This window comes from Neopsephotus bourkii, unplaced genomic scaffold, assembly GCF_033783945.1.
Source record: "Neopsephotus bourkii isolate Nb327-2 ecotype Australia unplaced genomic scaffold, CSIRO-AGI_Nbou_v1 NB_1279, whole genome shotgun sequence".
NCBI classification, from domain to species: domain Eukaryota; kingdom Metazoa; phylum Chordata; class Aves; order Psittaciformes; family Psittacidae; genus Neopsephotus; species Neopsephotus bourkii.
Genome location: NW_026901764.1, coordinates 1999103 through 2012372, shown reverse-complemented (window position 1 = coordinate 2012372; position 13270 = coordinate 1999103). Strand labels below are relative to the sequence as shown.

General features: G+C 47.0%; 1 protein-coding gene across 2 annotated transcripts in view; it reads right to left on the bottom strand.

The window, feature by feature from the left end:
• SGPP2 (sphingosine-1-phosphate phosphatase 2) overlaps positions 1–12667 on the bottom strand; it is a 36381-nt gene extending 23714 nt beyond the window's left edge. Inside the window, exon 1 of one of the 2 annotated variants that reach the window (XM_061365148.1) lies at positions 12390–12667. In XM_061365148.1, coding sequence (XP_061221132.1) covers positions 12390–12602 — 213 coding nt within the window. In that variant the 5' untranslated portion in view covers positions 12603–12667. The remainder of the gene's footprint in view (positions 1–12389) is intronic. The other variant, XM_061365149.1, reaches the window with a different exon arrangement.
• Positions 12668–13270: the final 603 nt, after the last annotated feature.

Here is a 13270-nt window from a genome sequence, read left to right as displayed (position 1 = left end):
GATCAGAGATTTTAATGGTCAGTAATTAGGGCTGTAGAGAAAATGAGAATTTGCAGAACATTTCAGAAGCAAGGTGTAATGACCCACGTCATTCGCAGACACAGAAGACACGTAATTTCACAAAAACGACCCTTCTCATCAACTGTAAAATAGTTATTTTGGAAAACATTAGCTACTCCAGTTACAAGAGACTCATATGAAGGTGTGAGTCTCCATAAATTAACTCCTCCCCTGAAGTACTGGCACAGAAAATGGCCAGTGCAGGTCATCCTAACTTTGCAGTCTGCACACTGGTCCTGCATGGATCACGCACAGCAGGTGCTGCAAGAGCATCCCCAAAGCCTCCCTATGGAGCAGTAATCACACGGCAAGCAGAGCAGATCAAACCACCACCATGGTGACTCTCGGGACACACTAACACAGGATGACACAGCACAGCAGCAATCCATAATCTTAGAAAGTACCTACATGAGGAATATTCTGTAGCTGAAGTAAAGACACAGCAGCTGAACCACTAATATAATGGATTTAAAATGCACCTTTAGGCAGAGGTATACCCCTTAAAAGACAGGGGTGGGCAAGAAGCTGTGTAAAGATACCGCTCCTTCCAATTCCTGTAGGATCTCTCTTGTCAGAGAGCTAAACAGGGACCGGCTTTCCCTGCCCCGTCTCTTGAGACGGGCTTTGCAGCATCAGACTTCTAAGGCTTGGAGCCTGACCCAGAGATAACATTAACGAACTTTCTGTTCTCAGCTCTCAATTAGTTCAGAAGACGTGCATGTTTAATTAAAGCTCTTTAATTCCCTTGCTTCCCTACCAACAGAATTGCCTTGCAGAAGATCAGGCATTTCCCTCCCAAAGCTGCCGGTTAATGCACTGCAATACTCCTGTAAGGAATTTTCAACACTAAAAAAAGGCACAACATTTAGAGAAGCCACCAAGGACCAGGCACAAGGAAAAAAGCCAAATATTCCCATCTAGATGCTGCTGTGCACAGAGACAATATAAATCTGACAACTGACTCCTGCAGGTCAGTGCTGTGTGGAGTATTACCAGTGAGGGAAAAAAGCCTTCTGTACTGTAGTATTCTGAATAAGCAATCAGTTTTATGCCACCTTCTATGCTTATTGACTGTACCCAGTCAACAAAAGAACCCATCAGGTCACAACAAAAAATTAGAGATAGGTGATCAGATTTTGGAAAAAAAAAAAAAAAAAAGAAAGCAAAACCCAGGATATCAATGGCTTCAGCTCTTCCATCCACCTGCACAGTGGAATGTCAGACAATTACAGAGGTTTCTGAAGATCCAACAGGCAGCTGAGAGCAGCCAGGAACATCTCCAGCCCCTGTGAGTTCACCCTTCCAGAAGGAAGCAACACTGGAAACTCATCACTCCAAGAGGAAAGAACAGGGTGCCCCAGTGATGGATGCCAGTGTGGTCATGAACTGCTCACAGGGAGGGGTGGCGGGTACAGGGCTGGTGATGAGGTGAGGGAGGAGGAGGCAAAGGAGGGATACACACACATAGGAGAAACTGCAGAGATACCTAAGACAGCAGAGAGGAGGGCAGAAGCACACAGACCCCACAAAATGCACACAAGGAACCCCAACACATGGAGAACTCATGAAAAACCAAACTCATATACGTGTGCAGCTTTCCACTCTGTTCAAGCACTTTTAATACCAATTTATTCTTTTTCACCCTCTCCAGAGTGTGATGCAGCCTCTTAACAAGGGTTGTCCATCTTTACATAATGTCTTTGCTGTTGCAGACACCTTGAGCTAACTGAAACCTGAGAAATATGGGGATGGAGACAAACACATCACAAGAAAACCCTCCTGAAACACCATAAAGTTCTGGCCAGCTCTGCTATTAGCAGAAATTGCTTGCTGACTAGCATACAAATTGGCAAATGCTGTTGCACAAGCATTTACAGTGGCTTGCACTAATGGCATAACGAGTAGGGACATGGCCTTGAATCATCACTTGATGAAGCAGCAAGACAATCGCTGCATGAAAAGTAACAATATGTGAGCTTCAAACCAGACAACCATAGTATTTTCAATTGTCTCAGGCAAAGAGTAAGTGGGGAGTCTAGAAACCAGGCAGAATTCTAGCAGCGTTTCAGCAGTTTCTCAGTTAAAGCACCAAAAAAGGCCATCATGTAAAGCTTTCAGCAAGGTACTCCAGCAAAGCAGTGCCACACAGCCAGAGGCACCACGGATGGCTGGTGGCTGAAAGGGGTCCAACCTCTGCAGTACCAAAAGCTGAGACCATTCAAATAGGAAACAGAAGTGTGCCCAGAACTCCCACCAGCAGTGCCACACTGGGTGCAATACTCACCCAGTCAACCTCTCTCACACCATTCATCATATCTTTATTCAAACTTTCCCCTTCAGGTTGTAAAGGATGGTCAGTCAAGGCAGATATACACACCTGCACAACCGCCACACACCTGGCAGGCCACAGCTAAGACAAGTCCAGGACACAGTTAAGACATCTCAGTTTGTTCCTTAAGATTTCACTTTTTAATGTTCAGATTATTTTCCCTTCCACTCTGATTAGCACTTGGGAAGTAGGCTAAATTATAGGTTGTGTTTCTGTATACTGCTCTGAAAGTAACATAATTAGCCCTCCTTCCTTCTGTTGAAGAACACAGGTAGATGTAACAGAACCTGTCAAGTCATTTAAATATAAAATGGGATAAAAGTGGGGTAAAATAAGACTGGAGTAGACAGAGCACTTGTTCAGGCAATTAATAAGAAGAATCAATGAAGAAAAAAATTGATTATGTCATCTTCCTAAATACAAAGTCAACTTCATTAGAAAAGAAACGAAAGAAAAGGCCATACATGTATTTCAGAGACATAGTGAATGGTTGCTAAAGTGACCGCGATTGCTTCTTAAGAACTATGCCTGCAGTCAGTTGGAAGGACAGCTTAACCAAATCCTAGTCCCCTAGTCCAGCTTGTCCACCAAGGGCAGACACTTTACAGTCCCATCACTCTGGCAGAAGTTTGTCTAACCTGTCATTGCCGACATCAATGGTGGAGGCTCCACTGCTTGCTCCTGGAGATCTCCAAATGCTTTGCTTGCCTGCCACCTAGCCTGGAAATTTCTTAGTGAAATTTATGACTATTTTCTTATCTACTGCAGAGTGGCAAATCATTTCCTTCCTCTGAAGGTTGACACAGGAGAAGCTTGTCACAAGCATTCAGAAAGGACATAACTGCCCTCTCTTCCAGTGCTTAATCACCTGCTATTTGTTAGAGAAGATATTTAGCATTTTCCAGACACAGCACTCAACATGCTTGTCTTGAATAACAGTGCCCAAAGATCAGACACAACACAGTAATGCTAAAGAAATAGTCCTGCACAATTTCATTTGTTTTGCAGGCTGGTTTTAGAATACTATGCCACCGTTGAACCATGCACAACCTGCGATCTCCTCTAACCTCCATGGAAGCACTACCAAGTCTATTATTTCTCATTCTGCAGTTCAGCATTTATTACACCTACTTGTCCAATAGGTATCTGTACCTACTGAGTAGAAGTCAATTTTCAACCACACCTTCAGCTTGACAAGACTCTTTGATTTCTGTTCTCATCCTCCGGGCTACCTGCAGCTCCTCCTAAATTCATCTCACCTGCGCTTACAGCTAGTTACTTCCACATGGCCATGAAACCTATTCTGAAGAACCTCTGTACTCATCACTTTCCATCAGAAGGTGTTCTTCATGGCACTCAAGCTTGCACATCACTCAACTTCATATATTCCTTTCTTAGCAGATGCCTGGAATCTATCCATGATTCAGACAATCAGAATAGTCTAGATTGGAAAGGACCTTTAAAGGTCTTCTAGTCCAACCCCCCCAACCTATTAGCTCAGACACTTTGGAGCTTTTGCAAGTTGCCAGTAAAGAGGCAAGACTGTCTGATCATCTCCACAAAGTGGTCTCATGGTATCAGAACTATCTTTCAGCCCTTCTTCTCCAATGTAATTTGGAGGAACAAACAGATTTACCTGCCACCATGGTCTTCAGACTTGTAAGCAAAAAAATCTATACACACATCCCTGACAGAGGGTAATGCCCTCATCTTTATTTTCTTGCATGCTTTTTATGGAAAGTTGCCCCTGTCACGGCCATTCCAACTGCCCAAGTAACTCCTCAAATATCCAGTTCTTACACTTTTGTTTTTAAACCACTGATGTGTGACAACAGCATCTTCCCACCAAGAAAACCACACAAAACCTGCATAATCTTAGAGCAAAATCTTGCAAAACTGGCAAAATCTTGGAGCAGATTCTCCTGGAAGGCATGCTAAGGCACATGAAAAACAACAAGGTGCTTGGTGACAGCCAGCATGGCTTCACTAAGGGGAAATCCTGCCTGACCAATTTGGTGGCCTTCTATGATGGGGCTACAGAACTGATGGACAGCGGTAGAGCAGTTGATGTCATCTACCTGGACTTGTGCAAAGCGTTTGACACTGTCCCACACGACATCCTTGTCTCTAAATTGGAGAGACGTCAATTTGATGGATGGACCACTCGGTGGATAAAGAACTGGCTGGATGGCCGCACACAAAGAGTTGTGGTCAATGGCTCAATGTCCAGCTGGAGACCAGTAACGAGTGGTGTCCCTCAGGGACTTGTTTAACATCTTCGTCACTGACATGGACGGTGGGATTGAGTGCGCCCTCAGCAAGTTTGCCAATGACACCAAGCTGTGTGGTTCGGTTGATACGCTGGAGGGAAGGAATGCCATCCAGAGGGACCTTGACACGCTTGTGAGGTGGGCTGATGCCAACCTCATGAAGTTTAACCATGCCAAGTGCAAGGTCCTGCACCTGGGTCAGAGCAATCCCAGGCACAGCTACAGGCTGGGCAGAGAAGAGATTCAGAGCAGCCCTGCGGAGAAGGACTTGGGGGTGCTGGTCGATGAGAAAATGAACATGAGCCAGCTTCAGTGTGCGCTTGCAGCCCAGAAAGCCAACCGTATCCTGGGCTGCATCAAAAGGAGCGTGACCAGCAGGTCGAAGGAGGTGATCCTGCCCCTTTATTCTGCTCTCGTGAGACCTCACCTGGAGTATTGTGTGCAGTTCTGGTGTCCTCAACATAAAAAGGACATGGAACTGTTGGAACAAGTCCAGAGGAGGGCCACAAGAATGATCAGGGGACTGGAGCACCTCCTTTATGAAGACAGGCTGAGAAAGTTAGGGCTGTTCAGCCTGGAGAAGAGAAGGCTGGGTGGAGACCTCATAGCAGCCTTCCAGTATCTGAAGGGGGCCTATAGGGATGCTGGAGAGGGACTCTTCTTTAGGGACTGTAGTGACAGGACAAGGAGTAAGGGGTTAGAACTTAAACAGGTGAAGTTTAGATTGGATATAAGGAAGAAGTTCTTTCCTGTAACAGTGGTGAGGCACTGGAATGGGCTGCCCCAGGAAGTTGTGAATGCTTCATCCCTGGTGGTGTTCAAGGCCAGGTTGGACAGAGCCTTGGGTGATATGGTTTAGTGTGAGGTGTCTCTGCCCATGGCAGGGTGGTTGGAGCTTGATGATCTTAAGGTCCTTTCCAACACTAACTGTTCTATGATTCTGTGATAAGCAGGGCTGCACACATGTCCTTCTTGAGCACTGTGAAGGCAGCTCACCTCCTTCATCCTCTCAGCCCTGTTTTGCCAGCCAGAGGATAGGTAGGTTGGACACTGCTGTTTCAGGTCCCCTGACAGAAGTGACAGGTGAGCTTCCCATGTGCTTCAGCATCTTCCTACATTCCAGGAAGGACTGGCCAATTAGTACAATAAGGAAAAAAAAGGTCAAGAGAGAGGCAGGAGAGGGAAGGGCTTCCCTGTTTTACACTGGAAGAACAGGTGTAATTGCATTTTAATTTGAGAGAATTAGATTGCAATTTTGCAAGGTGCACCATGGAGCCTACACCTGAAAGTGTCTGAGGAAGTCATGTTAAGAGTTAGGTAGCTGCAACATCTGTGGACAGAGGGAAGAAAATACATAAGTTAAGAACCAGAAAACATAAATTACAACCCATTGAGGGGGATGGGAACTCCAGCTTAGAAATAGAGATCAGATTTATCTGAAACTCAACACGTCCCCAAGGGCTGAGTGTTACTGAAAGTGTTTTTTGATAGAAGAAGGATGCGTCACACAACAACAGTTTTCAAACTGCACAGCATTAGACAGCCACCCTGCCCACACAGCAGCTCCCTGCAAGCACCACCACCTCTTGACTTCCTGCCAAAACACGAGTCAGAGCATTACTAGGACCTGCCTGGGTGACAGATACCCAGGCTGCTCTCCAGAGGTCCAGAGCAGAAGGAGTGGGAAGCCCCTCAACTCATTTTTCCTCCAGTGCCCGAAGTTTGAGTAGCTCCCAGCTGTTGGGAGCTCCTCAACAGAAGCATGTGAGAATGGCCAAATGACCATGGAGAACCACAACCTCACTGTTATGTTTCTTTTCAGAGAAAAAAAGCTTGTTCTCATCTTAAGACTTAGTTTTAGGAATTAACTATAGCCTGAAAATCTGCACCACAACATTAGTCACATATTCTATCCAGCAGCAGTATCATGAATTCAGTCAGTTTGGTTTTGCACAATGATCAGTTCCACAGTGGAGGTCTATCCTGAGAGGTGCAGAACAGCAAGGCTTCTGGAAGATAAGTGGGCAGAGTAACACCACACCATTTTCAGACAACTTAATTATTAATCCGTTCTAATCAGGCACTAGCACAGGGGGAAAGTGACTGTTTCCTTAGCAGATAATTCCAGGATTCAAATCAAACAGCAGGTTTCCAAGGTACTGCTGCATAAGGCTTCGGGTTAAGTATCATTGCAAGTACGCAAGTCCCAGACAGTCCTGCAAAGACGACTGTAAACAGGAAAGGACCCGATGTTTAAATTGCAGCCATGACTGTAGAGAGGAATGCTGGAGAGCACCTCAGCAGTCAGCCTGCCCCTGGGGACAAGAGCCATAGACAAGATGTTCTCAATTCACCTACTGCCCCATTAGTAGCTGCATTTAGTGCATGTCACCCTGCCATACATGCTCCCTTCTCCCTAAACCCCTGTTACAGCCTTTTGCTTATTCTGTCCCCTGCTTCATGTTGTAACACCTATGGGCCTTATATTGGTCAAGGGACAGGTTTCTCGCTACTAACACCTCTGAGCCCTTTCCCATGCAGACATCTGGTCTTTGCTCCTGTGGCATGACTGAGGTGTCTGACACCATCTTCTCCTGCAAAATGAACTACCTCAATGCTCTCCCTTTGCACAGAGAAATGGCAATGGGGAACATTGAAGGCAATATACCTGACTAAACTGGTTAGCATAAGTAAGCTGCTATAATTACGTGAAGTCAGTCTGGCTGCAAAGGGAATAACACTGACCTGGTCTGATGTGACAGAATGGCCACTCAGCTGTGCGCATACCAGATCGGGCAGGCTCAGGGAACTCTATTAGCTGTAGCTTGCAACAACCAATTGTCTCCAAAAGGACGGACTAAACATATTTTCTATTTTTACACCTAGTAATAAATATTAACAAATACAGCAATAAAATAGTAATAAATCAGCAATGTAACTATATGTTATTCACATACCTGTATATCTAGACCCACAGCAGTTTACCTTGAAAAAAATAAGTTACAAGTGCTAACTCTACTGAGCTGATGTGAAGCTCTATAAAGCAGGAACTTGACTAGCCATTTTAAATTGAAATCTCATGGTTTAGATGATGCTACTTGTACATTCTAGGCAGTAGATTCACTTGCCATAGCAGTCAATAGTCACTTTAGGTTGCCCAGATGACCCATAAATACTCCCTGCAGAGCATACACACAAAGTAAAATAAAAGAACTCGCTGTTCAAGGAAATTTTCCAGGGAGAACAGATATTCTCTGGCTCTCACTCATTAAACCTACTCCTGTTCTCCAGAGACAATAAGGAGAAATATGACCACAGACAAGCTTTTATTCTTCTGGTTGATATCTGAACTAATGGCATAAGACATTCAGCAGAATTATAAAACAGTAAGTGGCTCCCCTCCAAGCAGTGGAATTAATCCTAGGATTCTGATGGCCCCTCATTCTGAGGTCCAGCAGATCCAAAAGATGACCCAGGAAGCGCTGAGTCACAAAGTACATCGTCATCAGCACATCCCAACTTGGGCTCCCAGCACAGCCCCTCACATGCCCCCTACACCACCATCCACCACACAGCCAAGCAGGACACCCCTTACAATCAGTGAGAGAAGTTTCACAAACCTCTGTTAGCATCAGGTGTTTCTGCAGCAAGATCTAGAAGATGACTACTCACTGGTAACAAACAGCACATACCTAGCTTTGCTGCTGCCTGTTGTCCTGAGAGGACACTGGTCTGCTTGTTGAGGAGCAGTAAATCCACTGCTAACAGATCTACACAGGGTTGCCACACACTGCTTGAATATTGGCTGCAACTACGCTTTTCTTTGGAAAAACCAAAGGATTATCATTCATATGGCTGGCCAAATCCATGTGATGGAAGTTTCATCCATATATCCCTTACCAGTTACTTTCCATGGGAACCTTAAACCAAAACTCAGGCATGTGCAAGGCAAGCAAGCTCCCTCAGCAGCCACACTGGGTAGAGGAGAAATGAACACTAAGTACCACAGCAGCAGGAGTGATGCTGAGGGGTGCGAGCCTTGTGTTCAGCCCACAGAAATATGAAACTGGATTTCACATCTCTCCAGCTGTAGCCCAAACCAAGGAACTTCCAAAAGTTCAAGTATATTCTCTAGGAGGACAAAGCAGTAGCACTTGAAGTAGAAATGCCTTGCTGCCAGCTATCCTAATGGTGCCCAAGGGCTTTCCTCACAAGAGTTTGTCTTGCCTGCTGAACCTACATCAGCTACTACCAACTTAGTGCTGCATGGAAAGGGAAACACCATGAAACTGAGTAAGCTAGTAGTATGGTTGAAAAAGGAAAAGCAAGACTGTGGAGCTGAAGAAAGAATCTACCACAAGAAAGAGCCACAGGAAAGAGACCTTGACGCAAGCTCCAGAGCAAGTCTACTTCAGATTTCCAGACATCCTGTCACAGCAGAAGTAGTGCTGTCATCTATGTCTTGCCAGAAATCAACTATATTTTGGGGGATTGCAACATCTGAGATGGATGCGCAGTTTTTACCTTTTTCATTCATTTTTGTTACCATCATCACCTTGCTGTTATCCCGGTTATTAGCTTCCCCACCTAAGGCACGAGCAAGAACTATACAATCACTAAACATTTGTAAACACTGCACCAGTTTGAAGCAGTTCTGACAGTTAAGGTATAACTACAAAGTAAATATGAACTATACTCCCTCAAAGGTAGTAAGAGAGATCTCCAGAGATGATAAAGCATCTGGGAAAAGGAAGTGGAGAAAAACAAATCCCTATGCAGAACTCTGAATAAGAGATTATTTTCTTTTATCTTTGCTCTTTTTAATTCAGGCTATCGATTTCAGGAGCAAAAGTCCATTGGGAGGTTAGAGATAAGCAGAGCTCCACTTTTTAAATATATGTAATAATTATCTGGCCACTCACTAGAACATCAGAAAGTCAGGCAGTATCTAAGCGTGCAACTTGAGGACTTCATGCAGAGCTTCAGGAAAAGACATCTTTCAATCAGTTTCAGAAATAAATTCCCTGCAAATCAAACCAATACCAGAAAGGAGTACAGAAAACAAGTATCAGCTAGAGACAGGATAATTGCAAAAAGTTACTGTCTTGCCTTCTGTAGTAATAAAATACAACAGTTCCTTCTCTAAAAGCTCATGGGTTCAATATTAAGTCCAAGCCAGGGCATAAATCCAGTTCGCACACTGAACTAGCACCATTCTGTATCATCCTCAGATACCCAAGTTTTCACTTGAGGTATTATAAAGTGTTCCTAACTGATGTAATAACCAAAGGAACAGCAAGAAGATAGGCTAGGCAATCGATTCAATATTTAAGAAACATGCAGCCCTTGCTGTCACATCTAAGCATTTTATTCCTTGCCTTGTCATCTTGGGGCAGTTCCTGTTGGGAAGACAGGACTGAATTACAAAGGTTCAGGAATACAGCCACTCATTGCACTGCTGACCACTGTAAAAATGAGGTCTTGCTGTCTATTTTTGTTTAAACACATACAATCTGCAGGTTATATGTGAAAGACAACACTGACGCATCACAAGCAGTACTGCTGACAACTGCAAAACAAATGTATGCAGGTAATTAAAGTGTTCCTTCTCTCAGAGAAAGAGCTGTCCCTGTCTCATCATCCTCCTGAGGGATCTCCCCCCTCTCCATGCAGTATGGCATCCATCCTACTAGGTGTGTTCATCCCCTCCCAAACCACCATCAGCTGCTAGCCCCCAGAGCCCTTTCCTCAGAGACCCTCCACCTTGGCACACAGTCTAGCCCATGTCAGATGCAGGGGCCCAAGAGCTGGTACAGAAGAAAAGGGATAATATCCTGGAGAGATGGAGCTGTGGCAGCCCCAGCATCTGGCCAAACATTCACAGCTTCTTCACTCAAGCGTGCAATACACTGTTTTCACAGGTATAACCTATTGATTGTCCAAGAACTTATATAGGAGAACCCAAAACCCTTGAAGACTACTGCATTGTGCCAATAAAGACAAAGTATTGTTAACGTTACTACCTCATAGAAAGCTTCTGTCCTGATAATACAGACCTTGAAACTCCCAAGCTTCAGGAGGGGATGTTTAAGCTGAGCACAGAGCTGCCCAAGGTCACCAGGACTGAGATGCAGGGGCAATGCTTAGGCCCCTTTCTGCAAACACCTATAGCTAAGAGCAAAAGAAATACATAGAAAGTTTATGGCTGAGGAGTTTGCTATTCATATCAGACTCCTAAACCCACTTCTCTGCAGGGCAACCTGGTTCATTTAGCAACAGAGGAGCAAGTGTGGGTTTTGGCATAAGAATAATCCCAATACACTTTTTGCATCTCCTGCAGGTTACAGAAAAGCCTCTTTGTAAAAACGGATTTTTAACAGGAGCAGAGAGTTTGTCTTTACAATTACAGCACACCACTGAAACACCATTCAAGCCGTTACTCCCATCTCCATCTCCTTTGGGTTTAAACCCAACTTTCATATGTTTCAGAAGTGAGCATCCCTATCATGTGAAAACAAACTCTTCTGCTTTTATCTCCAGGTCTCAGGGAGTCTCACCCAGGGCATACTCATCCTTCACACGAAGGTAGTCATGCCTTATTTTGTGAATCACAGAACAATTGCTCAAGGTGAACAGCTCTGTTTATGGAGCATTAGCTTGGACAGTATTTTAGTATCAACCCTGCTACATTAACTGCATCACTGTCCAAAAGCAAATCATAAAAATAAGTTTTTTAAGCGAATTACCTGCACAATTTACCAAAAACAGAGTTTACTGTAGCTCATAAGTAACCACACTGAAGGACTACCCCAATTTCCCTTATCTTCTAATTGAGAAAGAGTCAAGTGGCTGATGAAGAATTTTAAATGCTTGAAACGGGAGTCCAGAGATGTAGAACACAGAAGGGTAAGACAGTACAAAGGGGATGACTGGCAGAGTTGCAATGTTTGAGCCTGGCCCGCGTTTATTTTGCAGGTTGCGTCTGGAAGACCATTATCGCACTTCCCTTCCAAAAGGCAGCACAATGTGATCTGCTAACGAATTCATGTCATTACAGTAAGAGAAAAAGCAGGTCATCCAACCCGCACGCATCGGTTGCGTCACGCTCTTCCCTGCTCCCTTCCAATACACAACCGACCTACACACCGTGGGAAACGCCGTGCCCTGCCCGGACACAGGGAAGCGGAGGGAGCTCAGCCCGTCTCCAGCGGGACCTTACTTGCAGTGAAGACGCAGACATGACCCACCGCAGGAGCGGGCACGGCTGCCGGCTGCGCTCCTCTCCTGCTCTGAAACCCTTCCAGTGCGGGGAGAGCCGAGCCGTGGCCCAAGGACGCACACAGCAGGTGCACCCCACTGCAGAGGGACCCACGGTGAATGGAACCGGCTCCGCAGTCGTGCCCGCGGCAAAACTTACACCCGGGGCGAGGCTGCGCTGCTGCTGAGCTGCCCCGGGTACCTCCGCAGGCAGACCCCACTCGCCCGGTTATCTTGTGCCGGGGGAGCAAACGGACAACCTCGGAATTACCTCCTCATCAGCGGGGCCGGGATGAAGCCGGCGTGCGGCACCGCAGAGCGCTGTCACTCACAACCCGGCCCCTCCATCCCCGCTCCCGCCCGGGCAGGCGGCGGGATGCGTGGGAACCCCCCGGGGAGCCCCGGCGCGCACATCCGCGGGAGGCGGCTCTGCTGAGTCACGGCCGAGCCCGGCCGCCCCCCGCGGCACTCACCTGCGGGCCGCTCCGCACCCTGCTGCGAGGGCCGCGGCCAGAGGCTGCCGGGCTGCTCGGCGCACCCGCGCCGTTGCAGACGCCGCGTTCCCGTGCCCCCTCCGCGGGGTCGCCGCCGCTGCCGCCCTCATCGGCGGCGGGGAAGAGCCCGCAGCAGCGCTGGAAGCGCGCCACGGGCTGTGAGCTGCGCAGGGTGCGCAGCAGGCGGGCCATCCTGCCGCAGCCCCGACCCGAACCGCGCTGCGCCCCGCAGGCCACGGGGCCGCGGCAGGTGCGCCCCGCCCCGCCCCGCCCCGCAGGTGCGGTGCCCCGCCCGGGAGCGCCCCCTGCCGGCCGGGCCGCGGAAGCCCCCAGCCCCGTGGGAGAGGATGCGGAGTGCGGCGGTCCCCGCCGCCCCGAGAATTCAGCCATTCCATCTGGTTTTGTCGGTTTCCTACCCTGGTAAAAACCTGGATGTAATCTGCCTTGAGATAAAAGCCACTGCTTTCTTAACATAAACTGCCCTGGATCTCACCAGGAACCCTTGGAAAACCCTCAAAGAAATAACAGGCAGGCAAGGAGGCTGCAGCGGGGAGCCTCTTCCCCTCCCAGGGCTGGCATTCGTCACCAGTCCACTGGCTGGAAGGGCTGTTCGGTCCTTTCTCCCATGAGCTCCCTCTCCGATGTAAGGTGTATCCTGGGCTGCCCCCAGTTTCAGTTTGTCCTATCTTGGAGCCAGCATTTATTTTTTCTCTTGAATATGTACATGTATGTCTTGTATACATACACAAGTATGGATATGCACGTATCTCCTTAAACACAGCCATGGACATTCCCAAAGAAGAGAGATGTTATCACTTGGAAGATACCCCTCAAGCTCCTTGGGCTGTGAAATTTGCCAC